Genomic DNA, 13494 nt, shown 5'->3' on the forward strand with positions numbered 1-13494 from the left:
TTTCTTTATATTAATGCAACTAATGTGTAGATCTTTCTTTATATATAAAAATATTAGTTTTTATCTTTGCAGTTTCTGTTTTCGAATAATCTCTCAACTTTGAATACGAAGTGCACAATCCCTTCAACATCAATGCGGTTCTCAAAAGATCTTATTTACTAAATCTAAACCTTGGAGTTGGAGACAGTGCACAACTGTAATAGGCTCAAACTTTAAGCAAAAAGATGAGTGGAACATTAAGTAACTGTGAATACGACACATAATATGAACAAAACCACAAAACAAGATTATATTAGTGAATAAAAAGTTAAACTAAAAAACATACACTAAACAAATATACACTAAAGAATGAAAAGAAAACAGAATCTACTCACGTCGTATCATGTTTAATCTTTGCGTATATTTCATCATCAAGTAGGTTGTGTACGTATGTCCCACTCTATGTAGCTAAAGCCGAATTTCTATCAACAAAATTGAGCAGCTCTGTTTGTGCCGCATCCATTATAACTCGGAAGTCTACACTCATATACCTTCCCCTGCAAAACCACATATCAACATGAAGATTACTAAAACAATCATATGCATGGCTTGGCTTAGATGGAGATGGATCATACCAGAAATGGGTCTTGGACCAGATTGAATTCGGAAAAGCTGGACTTCCAACTCCGTGCATTATTCTCGCTATGGCTCTTGGCGTGAATTTGGCCTGGCGATTACTCTGCAAAAACACCTGTTTTTTCACCCCTAACATTAACTAAACAGTCTTTGGATACATGGGTAAATAGAATAAAAAGGTAAATAGTGCGATTTTCACCTTTATATCTGCTCGTAGAAAGGAGCTGCATCCACAATATAAGCGTTGGTCAATTTTAATGGAAAGGTAACTTTGACAAACAAAGAAAAATGGTGAAAGAAAAGTGACAGCCCCAATTTCTTATTGAAATCTGGAATCTATGAAAAGAAGTGAAACATTCTGTTAGTACCAATTTTGAGTCATCTTGCTCGGAATGTCACACTTTTCGTCCCCATTGAAGTAGTCCAAAATTCTGCTTTGCAGGCACTGAGTTTGCTTGGCACCAGAACTTAGTTCTGAAGTGTTGGAGACATTTATAGCCGCCACGGCTGCACTAGACATAATATCTAGTTTCCTCACCTATTTCAAATGCAAAATTGTGGCTACATGTAAGCACAAGCAGTGGAACTTAAATTTAGATAGACCATAGAGGGGTGAGGTGCTGTTAGTAGCTGCAGGTAAAGATCTTACTTTGCAAGTTTCAATCTCTGCAAGCCACTTGGTAAGATGGCTGGACAGTGAACATATTTCCCTTGGAGATTCTAAGATTGTGTAACAAAAGGCAGGGTCCTTCATCTCGTATGTTACTTCCCCCTTCATCTACAATGTTTCCCTTGTTTAGTTAAACGTTTTTATGAAGATGAAGTGAAACTTGATATAGCTTGTACTAAAACACAGATTTATATGGGAGAGAAAAGTGTTATCAACCTTCAGAGTTTGAATCTCAGCCAAGACATCTGTTGTTGCAATACCTATGCTAGAGGCCACAGCAGGTATATCGAAGACATGTAACCCTTGCTTCACGTGGGACCTGAAAACAACAGAGACAGTCTCAAGCATTGCTGCAACTATAATACTTCTTCAGAGTCGCCTGACCTGAAAAGCTGAAGACAGTGGATAGACGCTTACTTCTTCAGAATTGCTGCCACTATGATATTTCTTGCAGCCAGAGTGTTTGGAGAAGACTGCACATAACATAACAATGTTCTGAGCATCGAAGCATCGAGCATACAACAAAAACAAAAAATGTTGGAATTGATCACTAAAAAGGAATGCATTCAGCTAACTGCTTCCCTACCTTGTGGAAATTCAAAGTGCAACATACGTTAAGCTGTGGAAGCATACGTAGGTATTGAACTTCCCCCAACTCCAAATGTGTCAAAATTGTTTGCATAACCTGCCAGATCCGAAGTGAGAATTCAGAGTTTTTTTTTATGAAAACGATTTTTCCTGCTCACTATCTCACATGTGCAGACGCTTGATAATATAAAGCTAGAGAACAGTGAATTTCAAAAAATGTCATTAAGTTTCAGAAAAATACCTCTTCCTTCATGTCAAACTTATGAGAGGCAGATTCAATGACTAGCGAGCATATCTTCTCATGTTGTTTTGTCTCAGAGGAGAACACATGAGTGAGAAATTTTCCAACTGCATATTCATCGACACCATCACTGAACAAGAAGGGAAAAAAAAAAAAAGGTAAGTAATTGAAAAGCCTCTCAAGGGAATGCCAAGACAGATGATGGTAGCCACACCAATCACCTGTGTGAAAGACTCCGAAGCTTTAGATATGTGTCCTCATCATAAAAGAGATGGCAATAAGACAACCGCCCGTCGCGACCAGCACGTCCAATTTCCTGTAACAAATACATCTAGTTTCTCAAGCCTGTTATACGCATCCTGATCACTAAGCTTCAAAAGGATCCTGGAAACAAAAAAGTTTGAACCTGAACGTATTCTTCCAAACTGCCTGGCACGCTGAAGTGGACTACCTAAAGCAGGCTCAGAAAATTTAGAAGCATGTATATGGTGGTAACACAAGATGCGAATAGTTGAAGATATTTTTCAAGCATTCTAAGGGTTTGCCTTAGACTTACAGCTCCAACATCTCCCTTGTCAAGTCCCATGCCGAATGCTACAGTTGCAACAACCTTCCAAAACATACGAAAATATTTGAACATTTGCAGTTTTATATTGGACACAGAGCGTATGGAAGTCCGTAAAACTTATTTTCTCACCACTCTGATCTTGTTAGAACAAAATGACTCCTGTATGCGAACTCGATCTTTAGCTGGAAGACCACTGTGGTAACCCTGGATAATCGGTTGAGCTAAGATTAATTAGAGAATGTAATTAGCCATAGATACAGGTATATTGGAGATTTGAAAATGGAAACAACCTTTGCAGTGATGTTGTTATCGCGTAAATACTTGCTTATCATGTCAGTCTCATACTGCAGAAACAGAGCCCAAAGTTGCTTAAGTTAGCATCATGCATGATACAGTTTAGAAGTATTTATGAAAGTGCGGAAGAAGCCGTAGATAAATGAACAAGTACTCTCACCTGAAATTTGCAGTACACAATGATGCTTCGAATCTCCTTATATGGATGAGACTCGATCAAATTCAGTAGATCTTTCATTCTGTTAGATTTCAAATTACTTTCAGTCACAACTCGAGGAATAGCAGAAAGATGAAAATATAAACACTTGCCTGTTAGCTCCACTCAATGAGACAGACAACTCAAAATTGTCTCTCAGTTGTGACTTCTGAATAAGATTGGTTGACGGTATCTCTAGTGCAGTCATGACAGCCTGAAGAGTCATAGTAGTGGCGGTTGCAGTCATTGCGAGAATGCATTCTGCCTTGAGTGCAGAATACAGCATTGATGCCTTGAGTCTCATGTATGAAGGGCGGAAGTTATGAGACCTGTTTAGAATAGATCTTAGAAACAAGGAAAAGCAGTAGATACTACAGTCAACGGAGAAAAGAATCTACCAGATGCCAAGAAGCTCACCATTCTGATACGCAGTGTGCCTCATCCACAACCACAAGTGACACGGATAAAGACATGCGAAACATTGACAAAAATTCTACATTCAAAAGTCTCTCGGGAGATACAAAGAGAACCTGAAATTAAACAACAAACCCACGCCACCGATGAATGCATTTCCAAATCGAATACTTCCATAAGGTTATCCCATGGCTGATTTACTTAAACAGTATCAAACAGTCTTATAAAAAGTAAGCCGTCCAAAACATCCCTTTAACACACACCTTTATTATGCCTTCTTTAAGTTTCCGTAGTGTTTCTGTTGCTTCCTCAGGTCTCTAATGAAAAACAAAATCCCAAAGCAGACTCCATTAGAAACTATGAGAAGCCCCCAAAGTAAAGAACATTTTTGAGCCACACACACCTGGGTACTGCTCAAGAGACCACCTTTTATAATTGAAGGCAAATGCTTCAACTGATCGATCATCAGAGAAACCAAAGGACTCACTACAAGCGTGATTCCCGGAAGAATCATTGCCGGAATCTGGTAGCAGAGAGACTTACCAGCACCGGTGGGCAAAACCAGCATCGTTGAACTCCCAGCAAGAACCATCTTGATCGCCTGCAACTGCCCATCTCGAAACGATTCATAACCATACACTAAATTCAACAGCTTCGTCAGATTCTCATCAGAAGCCTCACTCTTCACTGCAAGAATCGCATCCTCTACCGAGCTGATAAAACCGTTAGCTTCTTCCTCTCTCTGCTTCTGCAAATCAGACTCTTCCTCCAACAAGGACTCGCCATCACCAGCGGCTTCTGACTTTTTGTATCGCTTCCCTCTGTACGCGAACTTGCTTCTGGATTTGGAGACCCCCTTGTATTTGCTGGGAAACTTCTTCCCTCTCTTGCCGTTTAAGTTCAATTTCACGAAATTACCCTCACCGCCACTACGAAACACCGGAGCTTTCACCGGCGGAGAAGTTATAGAATCCGTAATGAGATTAGGAGGCTTTCTCCTAACGGGTTTTGGAGGAGCGATTACTGACTGAGAGGGCTCCGGCAAATGATTCACGGCGTCCGATTGGAATTCAGATTTCAAATTATCTTCAGATGTAAGAGAAGCTTTGCGGAGTCTATTGAAGGACGAAACAGAAGAGGAAAACCCAGCGGGTTGGGACTGATTCGAGGGCTCGCAGATCCGGAAGGGGAGATTGGTGAATAATGGAGATGGAGGAGACGAGGAAGATGGGCTTGGAGCTTCCTGTGAGTGATCCGGAGGCGGCTGTGTAGGTGCTTTGGGCTTCGAGCGAGAGGAAGAGGACGCAACTTTCCGTGAGACCGGCGGCGCTTGCCTTGGCCGAGGTGGCTGCGGAAGCTTAGGAGGCGGTGGCGGAAATGGGTCTCGGGGTGGGGTGGCGGAGACGTGAGAACCATCGGAGTCTGAATCGGAATCCATTGGAAATTACTTTTGCGGCGGAATTATTGTGAGAAAACTGAGGATTTGGTTTTTTTTTCATCATTTCATGCCGCTCTTCCTCGTTTTCCCGCCATTTATTTATTTATATCTCACTAGAATTTTTTTTTATCATGAACCGAAATGCAAATACTTATTAGTTGGTTTATATCGAACAATTGAAATGTAATGGATTTTTCCGAATTTAGTTGTTGGTACAAACATCATATTATAATGTAATTCCATTTTACGGGATCATACTAAGTTTTTATTTGCCTCATTTGTGATTGTGAGGTATTATGTCTACATCTTCTTTATCTTTTTTTTTTTTTGTAACTTTTGGGTTTGATTGATAAAATGCCATCAACAAGAGATTAATCCGTGCTATATAGAATTGGAGAATTTTTTTTACTTTCAATTAAATTAAATAATTTTGTAAAAATAGTTATTTTATAAAAACAGTTATTGTTATTAAATTTATGATAATATAATGCATATTTTTTTGGTTGAATTTTAAAAAATGAATTGATTCGTATATAGAGTTATTTTTTTTTATTTTTTAGACGGAATTTAAAAAATAAATAAATCGTATATAAGATTATTTTTAGTAGAAAAGAAAAGACTATTAAATCATCTAAAATATATATGTATTCTTTCGTAAATTAGAATTTTTTTTTTCATATTCATGATGATTACATTCTCTCGTAAATTTTTTGTTTATATATGCATTCTCTTATAAATTAAAATTTTTTTAAAAAAATAATTTTGATACAATTTACTATTATTTAAAACATGCAATTTTGGTCCATGAAATTTTCTATGACCAGTCAATTGATGTATAAAACTTAGTTATAATATCTTATAAATTAAAATTCATGTAAAATATTTTGTAATATCTTATAAATAAATATTTTATTTATGTAAGATATTTATATAAAATATTTTGTAATCATTCAGACGGTCAGCGAATGCCAAGAATAATTTGATGTTCAAATTAAAGATAGATAGAATCTGAATAGAAAAAGTTTATTGGAAGGGGAAAAAAAGGAAAAAAGGGTTTATTGGTACACATCAGGATAATAATCAAAAAACAAAACAAAAAAAATAAAAACTTTACAATTCAAGCCACTAACCGGCAACCGAAATCATGCTCTCTTCTTACAAATTAGCTGCAACAAACGTAAATACTCTAAATAAATCTTAAAAAACAAAGAAAACCCAAACAAACAACAACAACAAAATAACCAACCAACCACAAACTTTATGAACAAACAACATTAAAATATACTAGTAAATAAAAAAAAAAAATCACATTATTGAGCAATTGCATTTGGACTCAAGCTTAGGAGGAGGTTTCAAATGATCTCCTTTGCTAGGAGGAACTCCAACGTTACGTATCATCGCCGCTTCACCTGCATTTTCATCATTCTCTATTCTTTCTTCTGTTTTCTCCTCTGTTTCCGTTTGCTTCCGACTTGCTTTTGCGGATTTGGAACTCTGTTTCTTCGCCTTTGTTCCACCACCGCGTGTATAACTACTTCTGTTCGCATTCGACTTTCCAAGTACCGTCACCGTTGGATGCGACATTTCTTCTTCCCCTGGCACATCCTTTGCTTTATCCATTGCTATTGTTGCAGCCTGGTAAACTATATCATGAACAATGGAGCTGCAGAAGAGTATTGTATCAGTGGCTTCTTCAAGTGTGAGGCTCTTCGGTTCTTTTTGACCTGGACACTCCACAAGAACTGTTGACTCATCTGCAGAGCGCAACAAAACCATGTCTTAACTTCACAAATAACAAACAATAGTAAACGCAGCACAGTGATGATAAAACGAGTAAATACCTAAAATTTCGTTTACAGGAGCCAAGGAGTTGTGGTGATCTACAGGAGCATGTGCCATACTCTTCTCTGAGCAGTCATCCACTGCATTTAGGTTGCACTCTGCCTCAGGAATATCATCATGAACCCCTAAACCAGGTGTTGCTGGTTCACAACTCTCGGGTTCTATTTCTGAGGCTGTCGTGGTGGATGAACCATGGCGAGGAGTTTCGTTTCCATCCTTTTCTTGTAGCGTAGACTGATCATTAGGCGAGTAGTCATCAGTGACAGGTGATGCTTCTAATTCTGATGTGCTCCTTACATGTGCTGATGATTCGCTTATCTCTACTTTGCTCATCACAGTGTTGGCTACATCATCTCCATTTTCACAGAATTCATTGTCAGTTATCACCGGATAATGCTCTGCCAGGGCACCAGCTACATTGGTGGGAACCCCAATTGATCCATCGCTTTCACCGAAATCAGCATTCATCACATTGGTTTCCTTACATTCCGAATCTTGGAGTTCAGGATGAGATTCTTGATGAGTTTCATCTTGGGTACATGTCATTTGGGTAGTACAAACTTCAAAACTGTCAGCTGGCATGACATTCAGAGCCTGGCAGGTGTGGCTTGACACACCAGATGAAGATGACATGCTGCTCAGGGACTTGGAGTTGGTATCATACCTATGAGTCTCCATGTCAAGTGTACTCCCGCTTTGATGTCGTACATGGCTTCCCCTTCTTATAGAGGAACCATAATCCCAAGATGAAGATGCAGAAGTAGTTTCTGTGGAGCTTCTAAGACTTAGACTTAGACTTTTATCCCGTAAATAAGAAAAGCCCTCATATGATCTGGTAAAACCACTGGAGTTATTAGCTTGAATAATGGGTGACTTCATACTGACCGATCTCTTTATAAGCAAAGGAACGCCCCTACCTTCTGAAGAACCAATCTTCAAATCATTATTCTTATCAGAAAGCTGAGTGGAAGACTGAATTTCATCCTCCTGATTGAGTATCTCCACATCTTGCTCTACGAAAGCCCTGGGAAAAGAGCTCTCATTCAAATGATTTTGTTCTTGCTCGTCGGAATTATCACACTGCTCAATGTTTTCTTGTGTCTCCACAGTTTCTGCCTCAACCATAACAACAGGCAGCGAGTCTAGCACCTTTATTGCTGGAATTTTGTCAACAAATGACTCTTTTTCATCAAAAATTTCCTGTGACTGCTTCGGGGAATTTTCATCAAGAGCTCTTGTTGTTCCAGGGGAACCTATTTCCACAAAATTGTGTTCCTCCCTGCAATCTGGACAAATATCTATCTCGCTTCTAATAGCTTCAGTGGCACGATAGTGGGAACCACATCTCCCACAAACCTCCATAGTTTCAAGAGCGACCCCTTCTAAATAGTCATTGCCTACAGGAAGACTACCCTGAGTCGAACTGATTTCAACATCCGAAACATGGTGGTTGAGCTCCTCATTCACGCTGGACTCGCATTCAACGGCATAACTTTGATCCATATCACCAGGCTGATCACTATAAGAACTCTCATGACTCTCATGTCTACTACCTTCATTCGATAAATCCACCATGCCAAAGGCAGCAATTTCTCCATGTCTATCAGGATAAGCTAATTTTTCAACTTCAGATTGGAAAATAGGGATTGGATCGCTCCCTTTAGTATCTGGCATGAAGCCTGTAACTTGGCTAGAACCTGCATTGCTCCCCACTGTTGCAGAAGAATGTCTTAACATAATGTGATGGTAAGACGAACTACCTTTCCCAGAATAGATGCCTGTGCTAGGAAGGCTAGAAGCAAGAGGTCTAAACATACTATGATGGCTTTTCGGATGATCCTGCATGAAAAATGTCGATCATAAACAAAGTTTCACATATCTCTGCAGATTCAAAGAGGGGAAAGTACCAGCATTTCTATTGAAGTTAATGCATGCTATCTGTAATATACGCAGGAGAGACTTTGGAATCTAAGGAATGTAACAGAAAACAAATGGCACTTAAGGACAAGCTATTTTGTGGTAGATATGACAGACTGACTGACAACAATGTTCTATGATGCGTTCTCATATATTGCTGGTGATATCTTTAAACCAAACCCACGAGTGCAAATATGTTGATGCAGGCAGTGTATGACATGAACTGTTAAAAGATAATGAAAATTGATAGAATTGTGGACGGAAAAAAAGCAGTATGCTGCTTAATACGTACCATTTGACGAAGAGCAGACTCAAACGGCTTTCTCGGTGCTGAACCAGGTGACTGTAATTTTGAAGATCTCGAAGTTCTACTATTAGGAGACAGGCTAGCTCTCTTAGAAATTGCACGTTCTGAGCCTCCAACGGGAATAGACTGAATAGAATGAAGATCATCATCTCCAGATGATGCTACAGAGCCTTTACTATGAGAACTAAACCGGTCACGCTCATGACTGTGAGATGAACTGACACTTCTGGAAGCACTAGGAGAGACAGATTGTCTGCTGCGTGTTGAAGCTGCATCCCTGCCATTTCTAGATGCTGGTGAGGAACCTCTTACATAGGATGCCGGTCGATCACCCAAAGAAGTTCGGAGATTTGGTGGTGCATCCAAGGAGAAACCAGGAATGTTTGACTGCCACACTTTAATTTTGGGCGAAGCAGAGTTGCCTCGACTAGAACTGACAGGAGAAGTGCCCCTGGCAGCTGACGATGCCATGGAAGTTGACCCAGTGCTCATCCTTCGTGAAGTTGGGGTCGTAGATCTTGATGTAGGTCCTGAGGGTTTCCCTGGAGCAGGAGAAATCCTCCTAACTGGGGTAACTGATCGTTGACCAGATGCAGGACTAGGATGGCGTGCTGAAGATGGCCTTCCCCTTATCTGCTGCATATTGTCAGCTCGAGGTGATGTGCTTAAGCGATTTGGGCTTGCACTGCCCTTACTACTACGGCGTCTCTTCTCCATCTACACACACATAATATATATGCATATTTCAGCATAATGAATTAGGATATGCAGCAAGATCTGATTCGAGATCATCAGTGTTTTACAAAGAATAACTGTTAATTTGGTATTAATGAATACCGTGGAAGATCTAGATAACGAAATCTGACTCTGTGGTCTCCCTCTTCTCACAACACTAGCTGCTGGCGGTTCGTCATCCAATGAAGGAAAGAGTGGCGTGTCAGGAGGCGTCAGCAACCTTTCATTGATTATGGAGTAAGCTTTGTAAGATATAGGCATCCAAAAGAACAAAACATACTACAGAGACAAAAAAAAAACTACGGTAATGCCAGCAAGAAGTTTATGGAATCAGAAGCTGGAGAAGCGCACGTCTTGGAGTATTACTAAAAGTACGGAAGATACCCTATTTATATGAATTTGTTGTAGCAATGAACCAGAAAGAAAATAAGGAAAGATCCAAGTTAATTATGAAAACTACCAATCATAGTCGTTCTTATCTCCTTCTGCACTCAGCAATCTGCTACTCTCTCCTTGAACAGGAATGGTAAACTCCGAAAAGTGCTTCAGTTTTGTAGCTGAAGATAAATGTCCAAAATTAGAAAGGGACGAATTAAGGATCATGGTCATACATCAGAGAAAACAATATCTGGATTAGCAGCCAATTTAAGAAAACTTACAAAATGCATCTTCAAGATCATCAGATGACTGAAGCAAGAAACCATCTCTTTCTTTGTCTTGCATCTCACTAAACAACGCAAGATCGTCGTCTTTATCTCTGAATAGTATCCCATATTCAATGCTGTGTCCTCGTCTGTGTTTCTTCCCTGAAATTTCCCTGCCAGGAGAGCATCTCAATGCCGGGGAAGGAGGCATCCCTCTACTGTCCTAACTACTCAACACTGCACCACTTCACAAAATAAAACGCTAGCCCGGTAGACCACAATTCACTTCTGGCCAATAGGCGCGTCTTTTGTGATCACATATGAATCCAAACATATATCCCTCAAAACTCTTAAAACTGAACCACCTGAAAAAAAACAAAAGTCATTGATTATAATAGATAGATGAGATCAGCTTCTGAAGACAGAGTAAGTCAAATCTTAACACACAGCTCAGTAGCATGACCTAAAGACCCTAGATTTTTCACAATTTTAGCTACAAACCCATAACAGAGCAAGATTGTTCTAGAATAGAAACCCTAGCTCCAATCCTTTAAGAAGTTGCTTAAACTGCAATGGGAGCTCGCCAAATTCTACCATTTTGCAGAAGCTTGAAACTTACCCAAAAATTAACCAGAAGGCTCTTCAGGAAAAGAAAGATCTCGGCTTTAAGGATCAAACCCAGGTCCGAAACTAGAGAACGAGGAAGAAGCTAATTCTATACAGATCAAAAGAGCAGAGACCCGAGTGAGATCGATTCCAGACGGAATTTTCTCGCGCACTTTCCCTTTCCTTTCTCTCTCTCTCTCTCTCTCTCCTCAGTGAAAGGGAGTGAAGAAAATGTTAAATTGCTATTAGCATTTACTTTGCTTCCTCTGAAAGAACAACCACCAAATCTTCGATTCCTTGCCCTCTCTTGTTTCTGCAAACTGTCAGATTTGCTTCTTTGCACCGCAACAAAGCTGGCTTTCTCTCTTCTCTCTCCTTCTCTCTCTCTCTCTCTTAATTCTTCAGACTTCTCTTTTCTCGAGCTTTTGGGGCTTTTGTGTTTATGTGATCGTAATTATTTCTGGAAACCGTGACCGAAGCTCTGATTAAAGGCAGAGACTTGGATGCAGACGAAAGAGCTCATTCTGATAACTCTTTTTTCCTATTTTCTACGACAATTACTGTAAAATCCCCAAACTTGGTAAACTTCCTAAATCGTACATGACCTGCAAAATGTCTAAAAAGAAACCCACTTGTTTTTAGTGAGGATCCAAATTATCATATTTATTTTTATGCTTTTTTATAATGATTAAGATTAAAATTAGATTATTTTTAAGCTTATTCAACCATGATATAGATGCAGATCATTTTAAAACCTTAATAATTAATTAATTATAGAACATAGATAGTTAATAAAATCATGACTATGCATTATGTAATTTTCATCAATATTTAAATGTATTATAATATAGCAATATAAGTAGATACCCGTTCATACAATAATCATATGCAGTTGGTGTGTGATGAAGTCATTACGTATCTATGCTCCCGATTCGGAGCACTTTGTCTTAAATGTTTGGTTTTGTTTCATAACAAACAAGTGGGGTTGTTTCTCAATTTCTTAAGTTTTGGGCTCTTCTATAAACATTGCAAGAACGGAGTATCTTTCTCATGGAACTTTTTTCAGATGACTTAAATTTTGCTCCAGATTTTATTTATTTATGTTCCACGTAAATTATAAACGAACTGACTTCAATTAATAAGGTCAAGTTTCACTAATACGCAATTATGGATCTTATCTCTTTTGCTATTGGTCTAATAATGGCGGCATTTATAACTAATTATGTAATTAAAAACTACACGGTTAGGTTGATCGACAACTTTTGTAAGCTTTAAATCAACAAACTGATATTCAGACATAAATGAAACCCGTGAACTATAAAATAAATCGAAAAGTATTTTTAAAAACTACATATATAAATAATTATCACATGTAATTTTTTAATTTGATCTTTAAAATTACATAATAATGCGGAGGAACAAAATATTAATGAAGAATGAGCGTAATTATGGTTAGGCATGCCTGTTTTTTTTTGGATTACGTTTGTTTTCTTATTTATCAGATTGGTATAAACTTAAACCATATAAAATTGTATGCAATTCGATTTTGTTTGATTGAGCTTTCTTCCGTTTTTGGTTTTGCCTGGTTATTAAATATTGAAACCATATACTAATTAACCTCTGAGGATTGTGGTCTATTCATTCTAGGAGCATGTAATTGTCATTGCACACAAAAACTTTGTCAACAAATAAGTGAATAACTTGACTATGCATATTATACTAACTTGAATGAATATATCACATTTGAATATGCGAAAAATGTTAATGATGAGAGTTTATACACTATGAAAAATGCGAAAGAGGTGAATAACTTAACTGTGCATATTATCCTAACTTGAATGAAAATGTCACATGTAAATATGCGGAAAAAATGTTAATGATGAGAGTTTATATTATACACTACGAAAAATGCGAAAGAGGATACAAGTCAGTTCAACGAAAACTAGCAAAACGTACAATTTATAGATTCATGGAAAGAAACAATCTTAAAATCTCTACACTTGACAAAAAAAAAGTTGAGAGTCTACTTAACATTTACACACAAAAAGTTGAGAGTTTATAGTTATAAAATGAAGAACGACTTCACAAAGAGATAAATAAAGTTGAAATTTAAAACAATCAAATAAATATTGCTGATTGGATATAAAGTCAATTTTATTTAAAAACTGAAATCCGAATCCCTAATCGACCTTCACTAATCATATTGAATTGAAACCGGACCAACTCACCTAGTTCAAGTTCACTTCGGTTTGTTTTTTTTTTTTTTGTAATGATTTTTTGGTCCTTTTTCTTGGTCAAGAAGTACCCTGGCCCTAACTATCAGACTTATAACAGAGTTGATGACGATAAAAACAAAAGGTGTAATAAGTTAAAAAGTGCTTTTAATGTCTCTCTGAGTTGACATATCATATGTAGCATA

General features: G+C 38.1%; 2 protein-coding genes across 2 annotated transcripts; both read right to left on the minus strand.

The window, feature by feature from the left end:
- Positions 1-372: 372 nt before the first annotated feature.
- Positions 373-5024, minus strand: LOC18992282 (ATP-dependent DNA helicase Q-like 5). The gene is made up of 19 exons (XM_024152964.1): positions 3990-5024; positions 3850-3903; positions 3590-3702; positions 3286-3501; positions 3137-3215; positions 2973-3026; positions 2812-2886; positions 2667-2724; positions 2521-2561; positions 2336-2430; positions 2115-2244; positions 1872-1970; positions 1703-1758; positions 1502-1604; positions 1265-1393; positions 984-1153; positions 815-839; positions 615-730; positions 373-536 (listed from the first exon to the last, which is right to left on the minus strand). Exons 1-19 carry the CDS (start codon positions 5022-5024, stop codon positions 440-442), a joined length of 2745 nt encoding a protein of 914 aa, XP_024008732.1. The 3' UTR covers positions 373-439.
- Positions 5025-6028: 1004 nt separating this feature from the next.
- LOC18992283 lies at positions 6029-11549 on the minus strand. The gene is made up of 7 exons (XM_006415660.2): positions 11089-11549; positions 10485-10834; positions 10286-10382; positions 9928-10045; positions 9076-9807; positions 6866-8705; positions 6029-6778 (listed from the first exon to the last, which is right to left on the minus strand). Exons 2-7 carry the CDS (start codon positions 10678-10680, stop codon positions 6330-6332), a joined length of 3432 nt encoding a protein of 1143 aa, XP_006415723.1. The 5' UTR covers positions 10681-10834; positions 11089-11549; the 3' UTR covers positions 6029-6329.
- Between the last annotated feature and the right edge of the window lie 1945 nt (positions 11550-13494).

The sequence above is a fragment of the Eutrema salsugineum genome, unplaced genomic scaffold (assembly GCF_000478725.1).
Source record: "Eutrema salsugineum unplaced genomic scaffold, Eutsalg1_0 scaffold_5, whole genome shotgun sequence".
NCBI lineage: Eukaryota > Viridiplantae > Streptophyta > Magnoliopsida > Brassicales > Brassicaceae > Eutrema > Eutrema salsugineum.

Excerpts from the sequence above, each read along its gene's own strand:
- LOC18992282 (XM_024152964.1), bottom strand. The coding sequence starts at position 5,024 with ATGGATTCCGATTCAGACTCCGATGGTTCTCACGTCTCCGCCACCCCA. Across the intron at positions 1,971-2,114 it reads AGTTTGACATGAAGGAAGAG|GTTATGCAAACAATTTTGAC; the intron begins GTATTTTTCTGA and ends CGGATCTGGCAG. Across the intron at positions 840-983 it reads AGCAAGATGACTCAAAATTG|CTCCTTTCTACGAGCAGATA; the intron begins GTACTAACAGAA and ends TTGTGGATGCAG.
- LOC18992283 (XM_006415660.2), bottom strand. The coding sequence starts at position 10,680 with ATGCCTCCTTCCCCGGCATTGAGATGCTCTCCTGGCAGGGAAATTTCA. Across the intron at positions 10,383-10,484 it reads TGATCTTGAAGATGCATTTT|CTACAAAACTGAAGCACTTT; the intron begins GTAAGTTTTCTT and ends ATTTATCTTCAG. Across the intron at positions 10,046-10,285 it reads GATAAGAACGACTATGATTG|GTTGCTGACGCCTCCTGACA; the intron begins GTAGTTTTCATA and ends AATCAATGAAAG.